General features: G+C 31.2%; 3 protein-coding genes across 3 annotated transcripts; all 3 read left to right on the plus strand.

Moving 5' to 3' along the window:
- The first annotated feature begins 1,086 nt into the window (after positions 1-1,086).
- On the plus strand, positions 1,087-3,185 carry LOC145116447 (putative protein phosphatase 2C 39). Its single transcript, XM_079052792.1, has 5 exons — positions 1,087-1,262; positions 1,705-1,953; positions 2,030-2,306; positions 2,383-2,537; positions 2,822-3,185. Exons 1-5 carry the CDS (start codon positions 1,230-1,232, stop codon positions 2,954-2,956), a joined length of 849 nt encoding a protein of 282 aa, XP_078908918.1. The 5' UTR covers positions 1,087-1,229; the 3' UTR covers positions 2,957-3,185.
- Positions 3,186-11,902: 8,717 nt separating this feature from the next.
- On the plus strand, positions 11,903-14,179 carry LOC145116450 (3-hydroxyacyl-CoA dehydrogenase family protein). Its single transcript, XM_079052795.1, has 4 exons — positions 11,903-12,175; positions 12,556-12,777; positions 12,859-12,971; positions 13,057-14,179. The coding sequence occupies exons 1-4, from the start codon at positions 11,990-11,992 to the stop codon at positions 13,415-13,417; spliced, it is 882 nt and encodes a 293-aa protein (XP_078908921.1). The 5' UTR covers positions 11,903-11,989; the 3' UTR covers positions 13,418-14,179.
- On the plus strand, positions 13,642-14,179 carry LOC145116451 (uncharacterized). Its single transcript, XM_079052796.1, has one exon. It carries the CDS (start codon positions 13,703-13,705, stop codon positions 13,859-13,861), a length of 159 nt encoding a protein of 52 aa, XP_078908922.1. The 5' UTR covers positions 13,642-13,702; the 3' UTR covers positions 13,862-14,179.
- Positions 14,180-15,018: the final 839 nt, after the last annotated feature.

Here is a 15,018-nt window from a genome sequence, read left to right on the forward strand (position 1 = left end):
GGTCCCTGTACTTTTTTAATTAATTTATTCATGTCCTTTTGTTTGTGTTCCATTCAACTTCCCATTTTTTTGGCAGAATTGGTCTCTGTATTATTGTTGGAAGTTAGAAATACTAAATTTGGATGTTTTTTGGCAACTTTGCTCATTATTCTTTACCCATTTTGACACTTTTGGTCATTGCAATCAATATTTTTACACTTTTTTGGAACCTTTTAATATTTAAAGTTTGGCCACAAAACTTTAACGGTTTGACAACTTTGATCCCTTTTCTAAAAAGTTGTTAATTCCTACCCCTTTAATTCTTTAGCCATTTTCACACTTCTGGTCTTTGCAGTTAAAACTTTTACATTTTTTGTCCGGGGCAAAGCCCGGACTTTTCATCCTTACACTTTCTATGTCTGTCATATTTATCAATTCGGAAACAACATTGAAAGCTTCTGGCCCCCACGTAACGGGGTAACCTTTCTAGTTATACCGTCACAGACAAAAACGTATCTCATGGAACTAAAAAATAATTCACTATAAAAAGACTTAATACTCATTAAATTAATCACAAAAAAGAAATTACAATAAAGAAAGACAAGCACCAATCGAAACACAATTACATAGTACCAATCACAAATAGCTCGACTATAAAGTAGTTTCAGAAATTAAAATGGTAACTTTGTGAGATCATTTTTGTAAATCAATATATTACTTTTCGTCCAATTTTAAAGTTATACAAAATCATCGACAAGTCAAACGAATTACTTTTCATAGAATTATATACCGAATCATCTACAAAAGTCAAAAACTACATAGTTTAAAACTAGGAATTCTTATAATATTTTTGAACCTATACCGCTATACACCACAAATATGCAATATAATTTGTGAATTATTTGAAAAAAAAAAACATAATTGCATGTATGTTAAGTGTTAACAAAAATATACGTATATATTCATATTCCAAAAAAATAAGTTTTTCTCTTTTTTTTAATGTTTGTTCTTTTTTTGAATTTTCTAAAAATAAGTTTTGTTTTCACTCGTATTTGAGAGCCTGTATAAGTACGTATATATATCTCGTATGATCTGTCACCGATACTTCCGGTGCTTATCATATTGGTGTTACATTACATCTGGACTTTGTGTGGGTCGTGTCAACTGTAGGAAGTGGTCGGCGTCATACTCCTCTCTCTCTCTCTCTCTCTCTCTCTCTCTCGCTCAGATTACGATCACAAAATTCAACCATGATAGGCAAAGAAATCCTGCACAAGATGAAGGTAACTCACAATAATCATTCGTATATCAAGCAATTTTCTCATCACTTGTTAAGTCTCTTTCTCTACTCTGCTTTCAATGCATTCATGATTTGTTAGCAGTTGCAATTAGGTGCTAAGACTTATCTCTCTGTATATGTTATGTTCTAGTTTCTCTTCTCTTGTGTATAAGTATAATTAGGCTTCCAGTTCTAGTTCTAGTTCTGGGTTCCAGTTTAATAACGCTATGCTTTATGTTTTTATTTTTATGTACATAATACTTGACTGAATCTGAGAAGTTAGGGTTTATAGTGTTGGATTGTTCTTCTTTCAAGCTTCTTTCATATCTGATTAACAATTTAGGCAAACGTTAAAATAGGAGGTTTCATCAATATATAGCTAATAAACAGCAAATGTGCATAACCTTTCCGCCATTAAAATCTTATCTCCTTTCCTTGTCTGACAGGAAAAGGTTGGGCTATCGTCATGTTCAGCTGAAACTGGAAAAGGAAAGAGCAAGATGTCTAAACACGTTACACATGGGTATCATTTAGTTAAAGGAAAATCCTATCATGACATGGAAGATTATGTATTCGCACAGTTCAAAAAGGTTGATGATAATGAACTCGGACTGTTTGCCATATTCGATGGTCACTTAAGCCATGAAGTTCCTGATTATCTCCGCTCACATTTGTTTGAAAACATATTGAATGAGGTAAGAAACACCCTTTCTTCACTCCATTAAACTTTATTTTATAGATTTCTTACACCTCCTGTTTCCTTCTTTTCAGCCTGATTTCTGGACAGAGACCGAGTGTGCAATTAGAAGGGCATACCGTATAACTGATGAAACGATACTTGAGAAAGCAGTTGATTTGGGTAAAGGAGGTTCAACAGCAGTTACTGCAATCCTGATAAACTGTAAAAAACTTGTAGTAGCTAATGTAGGCGACTCACGTGCTGTGATATGCAAGAAAGGTGTGGCCAAACAGTTATCAATTGACCATGAGCCTAGCAAGGAACGCGAGGTTATTGAGGATAGAGGAGGCTTCGTGTCCACCTTTCCAGGTAAATTATATATATCTTTTATCTTTATTACTTACTACAACAAGGAAGGTATGACAGGGTATTAGATGGATGACAGGTGATGTGCCACGTGTCGATGGGCGGTTGGCTGTGGCGAGAGCATTTGGTGACAAAAGCTTGAAAGAACACTTGAGTTCTGAACCGGATGTATCCATGGAAATGATAGATGATGATACGGAATTCATAATCTTGGCAAGCGATGGCGTGTGGAAGGTTTTTCTCAATGGAACTCTTGATTAATAATACTAATAAATTTGTTACACAGGATTAGACTGGTTTTCTAGGGCTATTTTCAATGATGTAGATGAGGACATTTACGTCTTTTTGCATAGATGAAAGATCTAAAAAGTCCCATTTCCCACCTTGTTTCAGCTTTTGGGTGGAACAAAGAATTGTACTTTTTTTTTGTCTTACTGACATCAGTCTCAGTCCAATGAATACCAAACACAGTTTGTTATGTCCTGAGAACATGTGTCCTGATGATGTGTTGATGGCAGGTTATGACGAATCAGGAGGCTGTGGATTGCATCATGAATGTGAAGGATGCAAGGGCAGCTGCAAAGCAACTGACCGAAGAGGCGCTTACAAGGAAGAGCACCGATGATATTTCGTGCATTGTTGTAAGGTTCTAATGATATATCCCTATGCAGATGCAGCCATTGAGAAGAATAATATATAAATTAAGCTGTTTCATGTTTGTTTTTGAGTCTTTCTATGTTCCTCAACATTTCCTTTTCAGTTTGTGTATCATATTTATCTTTTAATTGTCTTGCATTTCAGAGTCTTCTATAATATTGTATACATGCCAAGTTTTGTATGTTATTTCCCTGGATTTTATAGCATTCGAATTTTTGAAACTAACATTCTAATCTAACAGTTTACCGCTTTTACCATGTTTTTACATCGCTGAAAACGTGTGTTGCTTTTAGCCTTTACCATGTTTTTACAATTACTAAAAACGTGTCGCTATATACAACCCAAGTACAACGTTTAATTCTCATGGTACGATACATTTGTGGCTTTACAAAAGATATCAACTTAACTTGATCACATACTATTTGTCATTTAGTTGCAAAAAATACAATATGCTCCATAAAGTATAATCAAAAGTTAATCACCAACTAAAGTCGCTTCTTTTTCTTTTTTGCACTAGACTTTGTTGGCTTTCCAAAAAAAGAAAAGTATCCTGTTTATTATACTGTTAGTTGTTTAGTACATGTCCAAAATATTATTAATTAGTATTCTGCGATTGACTTTTCATGTGAGCTTTAGTAGTGATAAACGTGAGTCACTTAGAGAGATGGTGCAATTTACTATTTCCTTAAGATAAACAAATATGAAATGTTAAGCCATGGTGAATGGTGACTTCACTCATGAGAGAAATTAACATAATAGAGAATTTTTCTAAAGTTTTTACATGTGAGACGGCTTTGATTCCATGCATGAATGTTGCCGTGTGCAAAGTTTTAATAACCGAAGTAGCCGATGATTTAAAATTAACTCAAAGAGACTCCAAATTTGTACAAGTCTGGTTTTCTAAACCAGATTTCACCAAGTTTATTTTGTAGACGAGTTTTTGGTTATTTAATAAATAAACACTAATAACAACAACAAAATAAATTACCAAAACTTTACCGCTTTGATGACTGTCAATTATCATGCTCAGACATATATAAAGATGTAACACAGAACATGCTATGCTTTTATTATATAATCTCTCTTTAGTCTTTAACTAGATTATGACCCGTGTTAAACGCGGGGAACGCATAAATAAAATATAAATGTATATAGATATTGCAGAATAATTATAAAAAAATTAGGGTTATTGATATTATTAAAATGTGTAGAAAATACACTGAAATCGGTAAATATATATAGTCGTTGAAGGACCTCTTTGTGAACAATTTTTTTGTTTGATTAGTTGAACGACCTTTCTCGTCATAAAGTATCTTCAAACCTTTTTTACTTGTGACACGGAAAACAACTACATATAGCTGACCATGTGCGAAAACAGGTCTACGCAAGTATAATCCAACATTTGACAATGTACTTTCAAAATACATTGTTATTTCATGGTTATATTGCAAAATAGAATTGTTTATTTCAAAAAATAGAAACGTATTTATGTTTATTCAAAATGAATCACATAAACCCCCACAATATTAAATATAAAGAAACTCTAACAAATAAATATAAAAACAGTTATGTTTGCTCGATTTAGATTTTGCCCGTGACTTATTGAAAATGTCAAAAATACATAATTGGCACACAAATTACTTGTTATTATGAGACGAATTAAACAATAAACACATGATGATGTCGTTTTTTATTTTTTTTTATGATAATGATAAAATAATGGAAAAATGAATGCTCAAGACAATTGTAGACGTTTGTGTAAGGTCTATGGTCTTAACTGCTGAGTATTCATATCTTTTACATATAACTATTAAATGGTTATTTAAAGATGAATTAAAATTTCATTTCTATTTCTTGCCGATTTAGAAGTATGTTTCGACCATTTTTGCATCAGATAAAAAACATATAGGTTCTATTTAGTATTACTGTAATCCTACTTTCATATAAAATTATTTTTTTCGCATCAGACCAAACTCAGTGTTTTTCAGCATTATTATCATTCTATATTATACATTCTTGATGGTTTTGAAAAGTTCGCTTCAATTTCTCATTTATTTTTAAAAGTTCATTGTTATTTCTTGTTGCTTTTAGAAATAAGTTTTAGACTATTTTTTTGTATCATACCAAATTTGAAGGTTATTTTTGTATTATTACCATCGTATATGTTCCATTTCATTTTTATAATTTGAATAAAGTTTTTGTAATTCAAAACCGATACGAATATAAGAATTTTGACTATATATTAACCGATTCTCTATAATGTATAATTAAAAATCAAGACAGTATAATCATAATTTATTGATGTTAGTTAAAATGTAATTTATTTGACGATGAAGTTAGTTTTTGGTTATTTATTTGGGAAGTATAATATGTATTCTGCATTACAAGTGTCTATCTTTCGAATTTAGCATTTGTTACTTTAGAATTTTATTTTGGCTTGACATAGGCATCATCATCCCATATTTAATACTTTGCTCTTCTTGCACCTTTACTACCTGTTGACTTGCATTCATTAAATCAAGATTTAACATTTTTTTTAAAAACAAATATAGACAAGAAACTATTAAACTCAATGGATACGCTAAAACAGATATGGGACTTGCCTTTTCTGAGATCAATAATACCAAATTGGACCATTTTCTACAAAATAATTTAGAACCGAAGAAAACCTGATTGCCCAAATATCTAATATCATTATTTAAGTCATAACCTGTTATATGCCGATAAAATTGAAAATTTCAGTCAAAACTTTGTTACATGCCATCAAAGTTGAAAAAAGACCATTTAAAGTTAGATGAGGGTATTAATATAAAAAATCGTCTTTCACTTTTTGTTGGATGTATTTTTTGATGACAGGAACAATTATCAGTCATAACATAATCCCTAAAAACCATCATAGCCAAATCATAGAGTGCTTAATCAACAAAATAAAATACCAGTCGTAGATGGTAATCCAGTTAGAACATCTTTTTCTTAAAGACCAAGAAATGGACAATTTATTAGAATCTTATCACGCTGATAAAAGTCATAAGAAAGTGCAATAGATTGAATCGATAGTTTACAATAAATATAAAAAATGAAGCCCTATCAGAGATAGAAAAACTTGAGGACGAGACAAAAAAAAACACGTAACACTACGTTGCAAACATCAAAAACACATGATGCTAAAAATCTAGAAAAAAAAATAATAGCAAAATTTATACCTGGTTGTGAGATGAGCGTAGAGAACTCGTGTCAGATTCTTTGAAACATTTCGTCAAACACCTAAGGTGCCTGTTCTAATAACTCATCTTTTGAATGTAACATGACAAAAAAATCCAATGTTACAGGAAAGTATAGGAAATGAACTAAACTAACATGTATTTAGATTATGCAAATTATTTTGAACAATCTTCCTTCAAAAATATACTTATTGTTGTTTCATACTTACATACAAAGTTTAATAAAAAAAAATGTTAATTGTAATTATGCAATTTGATTCTACCATATAAATACAACCACATAGAAAATTTAAGAATCAAATAAAAACTTTGTCTATAATACCGTAAATCTGATATTCAAGAAAATAAGATCTTTCCTAATTTAGATTCTAACTTCTTAGCCTACTTTTGATATGGTTCATGTATTAATATTTAGAGAAACCGGTAGACAAGGATGTTGATATTAAGTGTGGTATATTGTTGTTACCGATAAAAAAAAACTAAGTTGTAGTTTACATTAAAAGTTCTTTTTTCATGGTAAGTATGTTGCTATAATTTGTAAAAAAAAATCACATAGCTATTTCAGTTTATAGAGGTTGTTGAGAATCGAGTCCAAGTTAATAGGTTAAGATTTAATATGAAAAGTTGTACATTGTTGTTTTGTTTGACTTAATCTAGACTGAATGATGTAATATGTTAAGCCAAAAAAACGTTATGTAATGTTTTATGAGATTTCAAAAATAGAAACAAAATTTTGTTAGTCATAGAAAACAATCTTTGAAAGGTTGTATTTACTATACAGAAACATATACAAATTAGAATAGTTATAGTTTAACCCTTTATGGATTAAATTGTTTATAAAATCTATCCCATTAATAGTTAATAAAAGATAAATTAAAAGACATTTACAACACGAAAAAATCACAACATGTTACTGTTAAAAATGGTATAACAATGTACTTTAAACATACATTCCTAAAAATAGTATGATATGAAGTTATTATATTCGACAATAAAGTCAGAAACAATAGCCAAGTTGAGGTAATCAAACAAACATAAATAGTAGCAACAACCGATTTGATCCATTTTTAAATTAAATTACTGATTTACCCTTCTGATGAACATAGTCCATACTAAATTAATGATTTAGCCTTCGGATAGAAAATGGAAGTATCATGCTAAAAGAATCATTTTAGTATACGTGTCATCTCAATATCTATTGTTGAGTTGCTTTTCCATCCCAATGCTTTTATAGTTTCCTAAGTCGAATTACCTTTTTGCCCTTACGTTTCCTTACTTAAAGGTTTCATGCATCTAATTTGCTATCAAATTAAAATAAATCACATAAATTTAGGAGTTTATTGATACCTTCAAAAGGTAAATTCGAATCTTCCTTCTTTATTCTATCACAAATAAAATTACCTTTCTGCCCCTAAACCTTCAAATCATACTTAACATTTAGAAAAAATCCATCCAACAATATCAATAACCTTTAGTTATGATTTCAATTTAAAGTTAGAAATGTTGTAATTCAACCATCATATTATGATATTAATTTACATTCAAACGCTAAAAAAATATATCTTTATTAATTAAACGAAAGAAGGTACTGACCTTCTAGTGCACAACAACGAAGGTTTGAAGCAGATAATGATGATGGAAGTTATAAACAATAAGAATGATGTTGTAGGAGAAGGTTTGAAGCAAAGCAACGATTGAAAATAAGTGTGAGCCACAGATTCATGGATGAATCGTATATGTATGTCATAATTTGAATCTGATTTTTGGTATTAATGGTTTCCTAATAAAAATGGATTTTATATTAATGGTTTACTAATATAAACAAATTTATATTAATGGTTGATATTTAATGCCTTAATTGAAATGTTTTTTGTAATATGTTTTTAATGTTGACCATTTTAAAACCTTTATAACCGGAAATTCAAGATTTAAAATATAGGAAATTTTTATTAGAATTAAATACATTCTATTTCAATGGATTTAAGTTAATTTTGTTTGACAATTAGAAAGCTTTTATTGGAATTAAATATATTTCATTTGGAGAAGATGTTGTCATCAATTTGATCTAAGGGAGGAAAACATAGGATTGAAATACAATCAATGGCCTAGATTGTTTTAATATATATTAAAGATAACAAAATTATTGATATGTTTATTTAATGAGTTTTTAAAAAAAGAAAAAACTGAACAGGTTTGAATTTTGAAACCAAAAACTATAAATAAGAGAGTTAAATTATGAACAATATTAATTAGGGTAAATGATGGCATAGACCGTCAAAAGATGGAGATGCTTGCTTTTGAGATTTGTGTGAAGCCAAAACACAGGTATGATAATTAGAGATGTAGGGAAGAGACAATACTCAAATTCTAAGAATGCATGAGCAAAAAGGAACCAACTTATGGTGTTACATTCTGTTATGAACACACAAAACATCAATTGAAGCACAACCATTGACATGAGGACGAAGAGGATTAGGGAATTATGGTTTAAGAGAAAAAAAATAGAGGAGAAAGATGGGGCAGCTATTCATGTTTTTGACAAAATTTGTGGAGAAACCGATACCTAATATATAAATAGAATGATATGCTTCAATTGATAACATAATTGCTTATTTTAAAGATTCTATAATTAAATGTAATTGTGCTCGAATTGTGAAATATATTTTAGAAAGTATGATAGATTCTATAATTAAAGATTTTATAATTAAATGTAATTGTGATTGAAATGTAATTGCTAAATTTAAATATTCTATAATTAAATGTTTGAATTCTATTTGGAGAAGATGATGTCAGCAATTTGATCTAAGGGTGGAAATCATATGATTGAAATACAATCAAGGGTCATGATTGCTTCATTGGTGAATTAATGGTTCTCTTTTAATAATATTTAGAGATTTTGTATTGCTATTGAAATCAATCTCATATTGTCATACATACCATATGTATCTAAAACTGTGCGACATTTTGGTCTCTACTATTTTTAGTATTTCACTTGTCAAAATACTTGTGTTTTAAAATATCTTGCTACTTTAAATATACTTGTAAACAAAAAGAATCCAAAAAACTCTGTTTTAAAATTTATAAAAATAAAAAATAAAAAATAAAAAATCATTTAGTCATGTTTCGTAAAATAAATACTACTATTACTACTTAATTTATATCTATTAACTGTTGTTGTGTTGTTTTGACTTCGATAAGTAAGTAGTTGGATGGAAAGGATATAAGCATATAACATATGACTTAGGTTATTCTATTCAAAGTAATTATTGTGTTATTGTATGCATAAATGTGAGCCAATCAAATTTACTTATTTTAAGAAAGTGATTAATATATATTATTGAATTAAATATAATTGAAAAATATCATCTTAATTAATTACAAGGGTAATTTAGACAATTAATATAGATTTAATAAAGGAAAACTGCATTTTTTAAGGGATCATAAATTCTATTAATTTTAAAAATCCGATTTTATGAATTATAATTCTTTTAATTCGGCCATTCTGACAGAATATGTTTATGAGTATATTTAAAAATAAAAATATTCTTGAACCATAAATAATAAAAATATTCTTGAACTTATTTCTTGATCATGACTTTAAAAACTTCTTGTAGAATAACAAATTCTTGAACAATCAATTGAAGAATAAAAACAAAAAATACATTATTTCTTATAGAATACGGGTAACAATTGTTAAGAATTACATTTATTGTTAAAGAATAAAACTAAAAAAACTTTCAAAACGGGAAAGAAAACATCAAAATCTAACGACACTAATACATTCTAAAAGAATAATGTTGCTTAGAATCACTTTCAATTTTGTGGTCCGTTCTTCAAGCATCAACTTCTGTGATTCCAACAGAATTGGAATTCGTGATTCCATTCTAACAGGATTGGAGTTCGTGATTTCATTCCAATAGAATTGATGGCTATACGACTTGAGTTAGTTGTTCGACTTGGTCCACATCATATATTTAGGAGATTATCGGCATGAAAGCTCCATGAAAACCATAAGGCACTCAATATGGCAAGGTAATAATTGCAACTGGCTCACTGGTAAACTTCTATGCATCTACTAGGATAACTTGTGAAATTAAGCCAATTTGTGTCCCATTGATATCCAAGAACCATTAGTCCAATCTGCTTCACAAGAATATCTATACATGTAATAAGAGATTGATATAAACTTACCCGAGATATATTCAAATGTTCATCATGTACAAACGAGATCACCCGGCCATCATCTTATTCAAGACCATCTGGCTTCGGCACAAACACAGCACTTGAACATAATGTGTTTTTTGGGAACCTATTGAACATAAGCTACTGAATCAAACAATTCTACATGAAAGGTTTTGTTAATACCAAATTTATTGAAGGTCAATTTCAGGCAGATTTAGGTTTAGGGACGATCATGAGGAAAATTTGATCGACGCCATGAAGATGATAATGATATGAAACAATCTCAGGAAAACCCTAGCTTGAACAAATAAGAAGGAAAGCATGATTGAGAAAGCGTGTATGAATACCTTTGAGCAACGAGAGAGAGTGCGCGATCAGAGTATGGGTGAACCAAAACCTTTGTATCGACTTCAAACTTTGCATTCTTCATTTTCCTGAAACTTTCCAAGCCTAACTTTGTATTACACTGGCCATAATCAAGAATGGGGATAAGAGGGACCTGCAATTGAATCAAATTAGGCATTCTTTTAAACCTCAATCTCCTCCAGAGTATTGAATTCGCAGTCGGTAGTGTGATAATAGGAGCGAATGAAATCGGGTTTGGAATTTAACTGGATTGATCTAAGGATATTCGCCATTGAATGGTCAAACAGAAAAGTCAAAATTGAGATATTACAAACTTCTTACCTGCGAACGATCTAAGATTCGGAGTTGAAAATCTGGGCTTGCACTCATGTCCTCAATGAACGTCAAATGTGAACCTATGCTCGGAACCGATTGTTCGCTGTTGATATGTTCGGAGATTGAAATTGTTTGATTCGGAGTAAACGTACTCACAATCGAAACTGCGAATGGATTTAAAATCGGAGTTCCTGTCGGCTTGGAGGGTGAGAGTTACAACCGATTGTTCGCTGTTGGTATGTTAGGAGATTGAAATTGTGATAGGGTTTTCGCAGACAGAGAAGGCGTCAGAGGTGGGCGACATTGGTGGATGAAGGCGACGAGTGGTGGAGGACCGTCGGTGATGACGGTAATTATGGTTGTGTTGTGCCCTTCAACATCGGCAGTAATGGTGCTGAGATTGAATAAGTGGTGGTTTTAAAAAGCCGATGGAAAAATAGGTAGCTGAAGTCAATGGTTACCATAACTATATGATATTATTTGTGGAAACTAATTATCAAATTACATATTTACCCTTATTTATTTTTATTTTAAATTTTGATTGGCCCACATTTATGCATACAATAACACAATAATTACTTTAAACACCTGAACCTAGCTCTATAACATATAGGGTTAAATTAAAAAGTATATAACATAATTATCATCATATAATCAATTATTATGATTATTTTGTTTTAATTAATAAAAACTTGTATTTTTTACTATTATGAAAATCTTAAGTAAAATAGAGTAAAATATATATATTAAAGAGAACATTAAAATAACTTTTACATCAATCAAATAATAATGGAATAGTAAATTTGTTACATTAAATATCATATACTTTTTTTTTAATATTTAAATATTCTTGCCATATTCTGTTATCATCTTGGGGATCCAACCAGCTACCGGCGACTATTAACCAGTTAAATCGGTGGCGTTAGCTGTTGAATTAGTGATTAAATGGCAGAATTCATGGTCATCGGAGTGATCGGCGCTGGCCAAATGGGCTCCGGGATAGCTCAGCTGGCGGCGGTTGCCGGTGCCGATGTACGACTACTCGACAAAGACGCTGAAGCTCTCCTCACTGCCAAGAGGTCTATCTCCGACTCAGTTCAACGTTTTGTCTCCAAAGGTCAACTTTCCAAGGTCTCCTATCCTATCTCTGCGCTGTCTCTGTGATCCTAAGCTTCGTCATATTTATAGCTATATATCATCCTAAGCCCCAAAATTTGTTCAGAATTCTGCTCTGCGATTTAGTTGATAATAATATAGTTATAGGGTTTCGAATTTGTTGATTCAATGATTATCTACGTATGGTAGCACTCCTTCCGTTTAATCTTCAAAATTCTGCCATGGACTTCTCAATCACTGTAATTGGGGTTTTTGTGTTACGATTGCACATATCGGCTCAATGCTCTCTAAATTTGATAGCAATTCCTTGGGATAATCAAATGGATAATATTTCGAATTACAATATGATCTCGCATGCAGTAACCATTAAAATTTATGCAAAATCTACTTGGCAGGAGAGAGGGACTGATGCTGTAGCTCGTGTGAAATATACTTCGAATCTAGAAGATCTTCAATCTGCAGATATTGTAATCGAAGCCATCGTTGAATCTGAGGATGTGAAGAAGAAACTGTTTGCAGAATTAGATAAGATTGTTAAAGTGTCTGCCATTTTAGCATCAAATACAAGCTCCATCTCCATTACTCGTTTGGCATCTGCAACAAAACGACCACACCAGGTTTCTTTTAGCCTATAATGATTTTGTGCATCATTCTCTATGTAAATACTGATATTGGGAAGGGCATTTCCGTCCTTTCAGGTGATTGGCATGCATTTCATGAACCCTCCTCCCATCATGAAACTTGTTGAGATTATCCGAGGTGCACAAACATCAGATGAGACTTACAACAAGACAAAAACTTTGGCTGAGAGGTATTTACTGTTTACATATAGTGGTTAAACCTTTTTTAAAGTTTTTGGGTTCTGATTTTAACCTTTTAATGTTTAACAATGACAGATTCGGAAAGACTGTTGTTTGCTCAAAGGATTATTCGGGTTTCATAGTGAATCGAATCTTAATGCCAATGATTAATGAAGCCTTTTACACACTTTACACTGGTGTTGCAACAAAAGAAGACATAGATGCAGGAATGAAACTAGGAACCAATCAACCAATGGGGCCTCTACAGCTGGCAGATTTTATTGGGCTCGATGTATGCTTATCAATACTCAAAGTTCTACACAATGGACTAGGCGACACTAAATATGCACCATGCCCTCTTCTTGTACAGTATGTTGATGCAGGTCGCTTAGGTAAAAAACGAGGTGTTGGCGTTTATGACTATACTAAATTTCCTAAACAGCCCTCCCGAATTTAATCTATTTACGGGAATACCCTTTTATGTAACACTCTAGTCTCTAGTAGTAGTGTAAGACTATTTGTAAGCAATAAAGTTTTCAATTCCATAATGAAAGGCTTTTGTTTCAAGAATGTACGTGTACCCCACAAGGTGAAAAACAGGCTGTGAGTTAATGGGTGGTAGTCCCCACTTTTGAGACTGAAAGTGACAGAAATGGAATCCAATCATATAATTGTAGTGTTAAAAACAGATCTAAATCTGAAAATTTTGGGGATTGGGTAGAGATAGAGAATAGAGGTAAAGATGAAGTTTTTGTTTCAGTGTCCATGTTGTTCTTGCTTTTGTTTTGTGAAGCCTAAAAAGGGGAAACCTAAAGAGAAACCAGTGAAAGAAAGTAAACCCAAGGAGAAAGAGAGTAAACCTGTTGAGAAAGAAAGCAAGGATGAAAAGAAGACAGAGTGAAGTGAAGTGAAGTGCATTTTGTTGAAATGTGATATGGGTATGTATGTTATAATAGTAGTATATGTTAAATAATTGTTGCATCATCTTCATCTTGGTGTGGTGGGTAGATTAAATTTGAATGTATTAATTGGTGTAGGATCTTGTTTAAAGTAGCTGGGTCCTAGATGAAGTGTGTTTACAAGATAGATAGATGTCATGAATGATGATATCTGTTTGTATTCCAGGTTATGAGTTTTCATGATTTTCTCATGTGTTCCAGTCTTCCAGATTATGATCAAGATCTTGTGTTCATGAATCATGATTGATTAGTTTCGGGAATTTCATGACTCATCAGGGTTATTATTTAGTGGTATTTTGCTACTAATTGGAATGGCTTTTTGTAATGCTGCTTTCTTATTTGTTAAGAGGTGTATTATGGGTTGGGTAACGTGCTAAGCGAGAGTTCATTTATTATTAAAAAAAAAAAAAAAACACGTAATTTTTTGTAGCAATAAACATCTTTTGTTCAACTTCTTGTATGAACGTGTAGTAGATTGGGAATTTGGGATAACATTTTTTACTAATCAGATTAAAAAATAGTATTCCTCGAAAAAATATATATGTTTTTATGGCAATTTTACCTATTTTCCTATGGATAAAAAGTTATTTAGCTTAAATTAACAATTACTAAATAAAACTGCTTATGTAATGTAAACGAGGTTTCCCCTGTTTACTTTTTTGAGTTTTCATGAGGCGCTTTTGCATACATGAAAGTCAAATTTGTTTTCAGTGTAAAGGATAAAGTAATGACCTGGAAGCTGATCCAGCAACTTTTTTTTTTTTTTTTAAGTTTATAAATAAAAATATGATTGTAAAAAATAGTTATTAAGATAATAATAGTTTCGGTAAATTAATTTAGGTGATGGTAAATGTTTAAATGTATTTTGGCAACTTTCAGTCCAACCGGAGCATTTGATTTTGACCCGTTCGGGTGGGGTTCAAAGTACATTTGTACAAAACAAAGAATACAATTTTTGTCTATCTTTCTATTGAATAAAGAAATTAAGAAAAACGATGATTAGACTACGAATATATAGACATATATATATAGTAACTGAGGTATGCAACTAAAGAAACTCAAAAACATTTATAAAAAAAAAAAAAAAAAAAAAATAGAC

This window comes from Lactuca virosa, chromosome 5 (genome assembly GCF_052849685.1).
Source record: "Lactuca virosa cultivar CGN04683 chromosome 5, Lactuca_virosa_CGN04683_v6, whole genome shotgun sequence".
NCBI classification, from domain to species: Eukaryota; Viridiplantae; Streptophyta; class Magnoliopsida; order Asterales; family Asteraceae; genus Lactuca; species Lactuca virosa.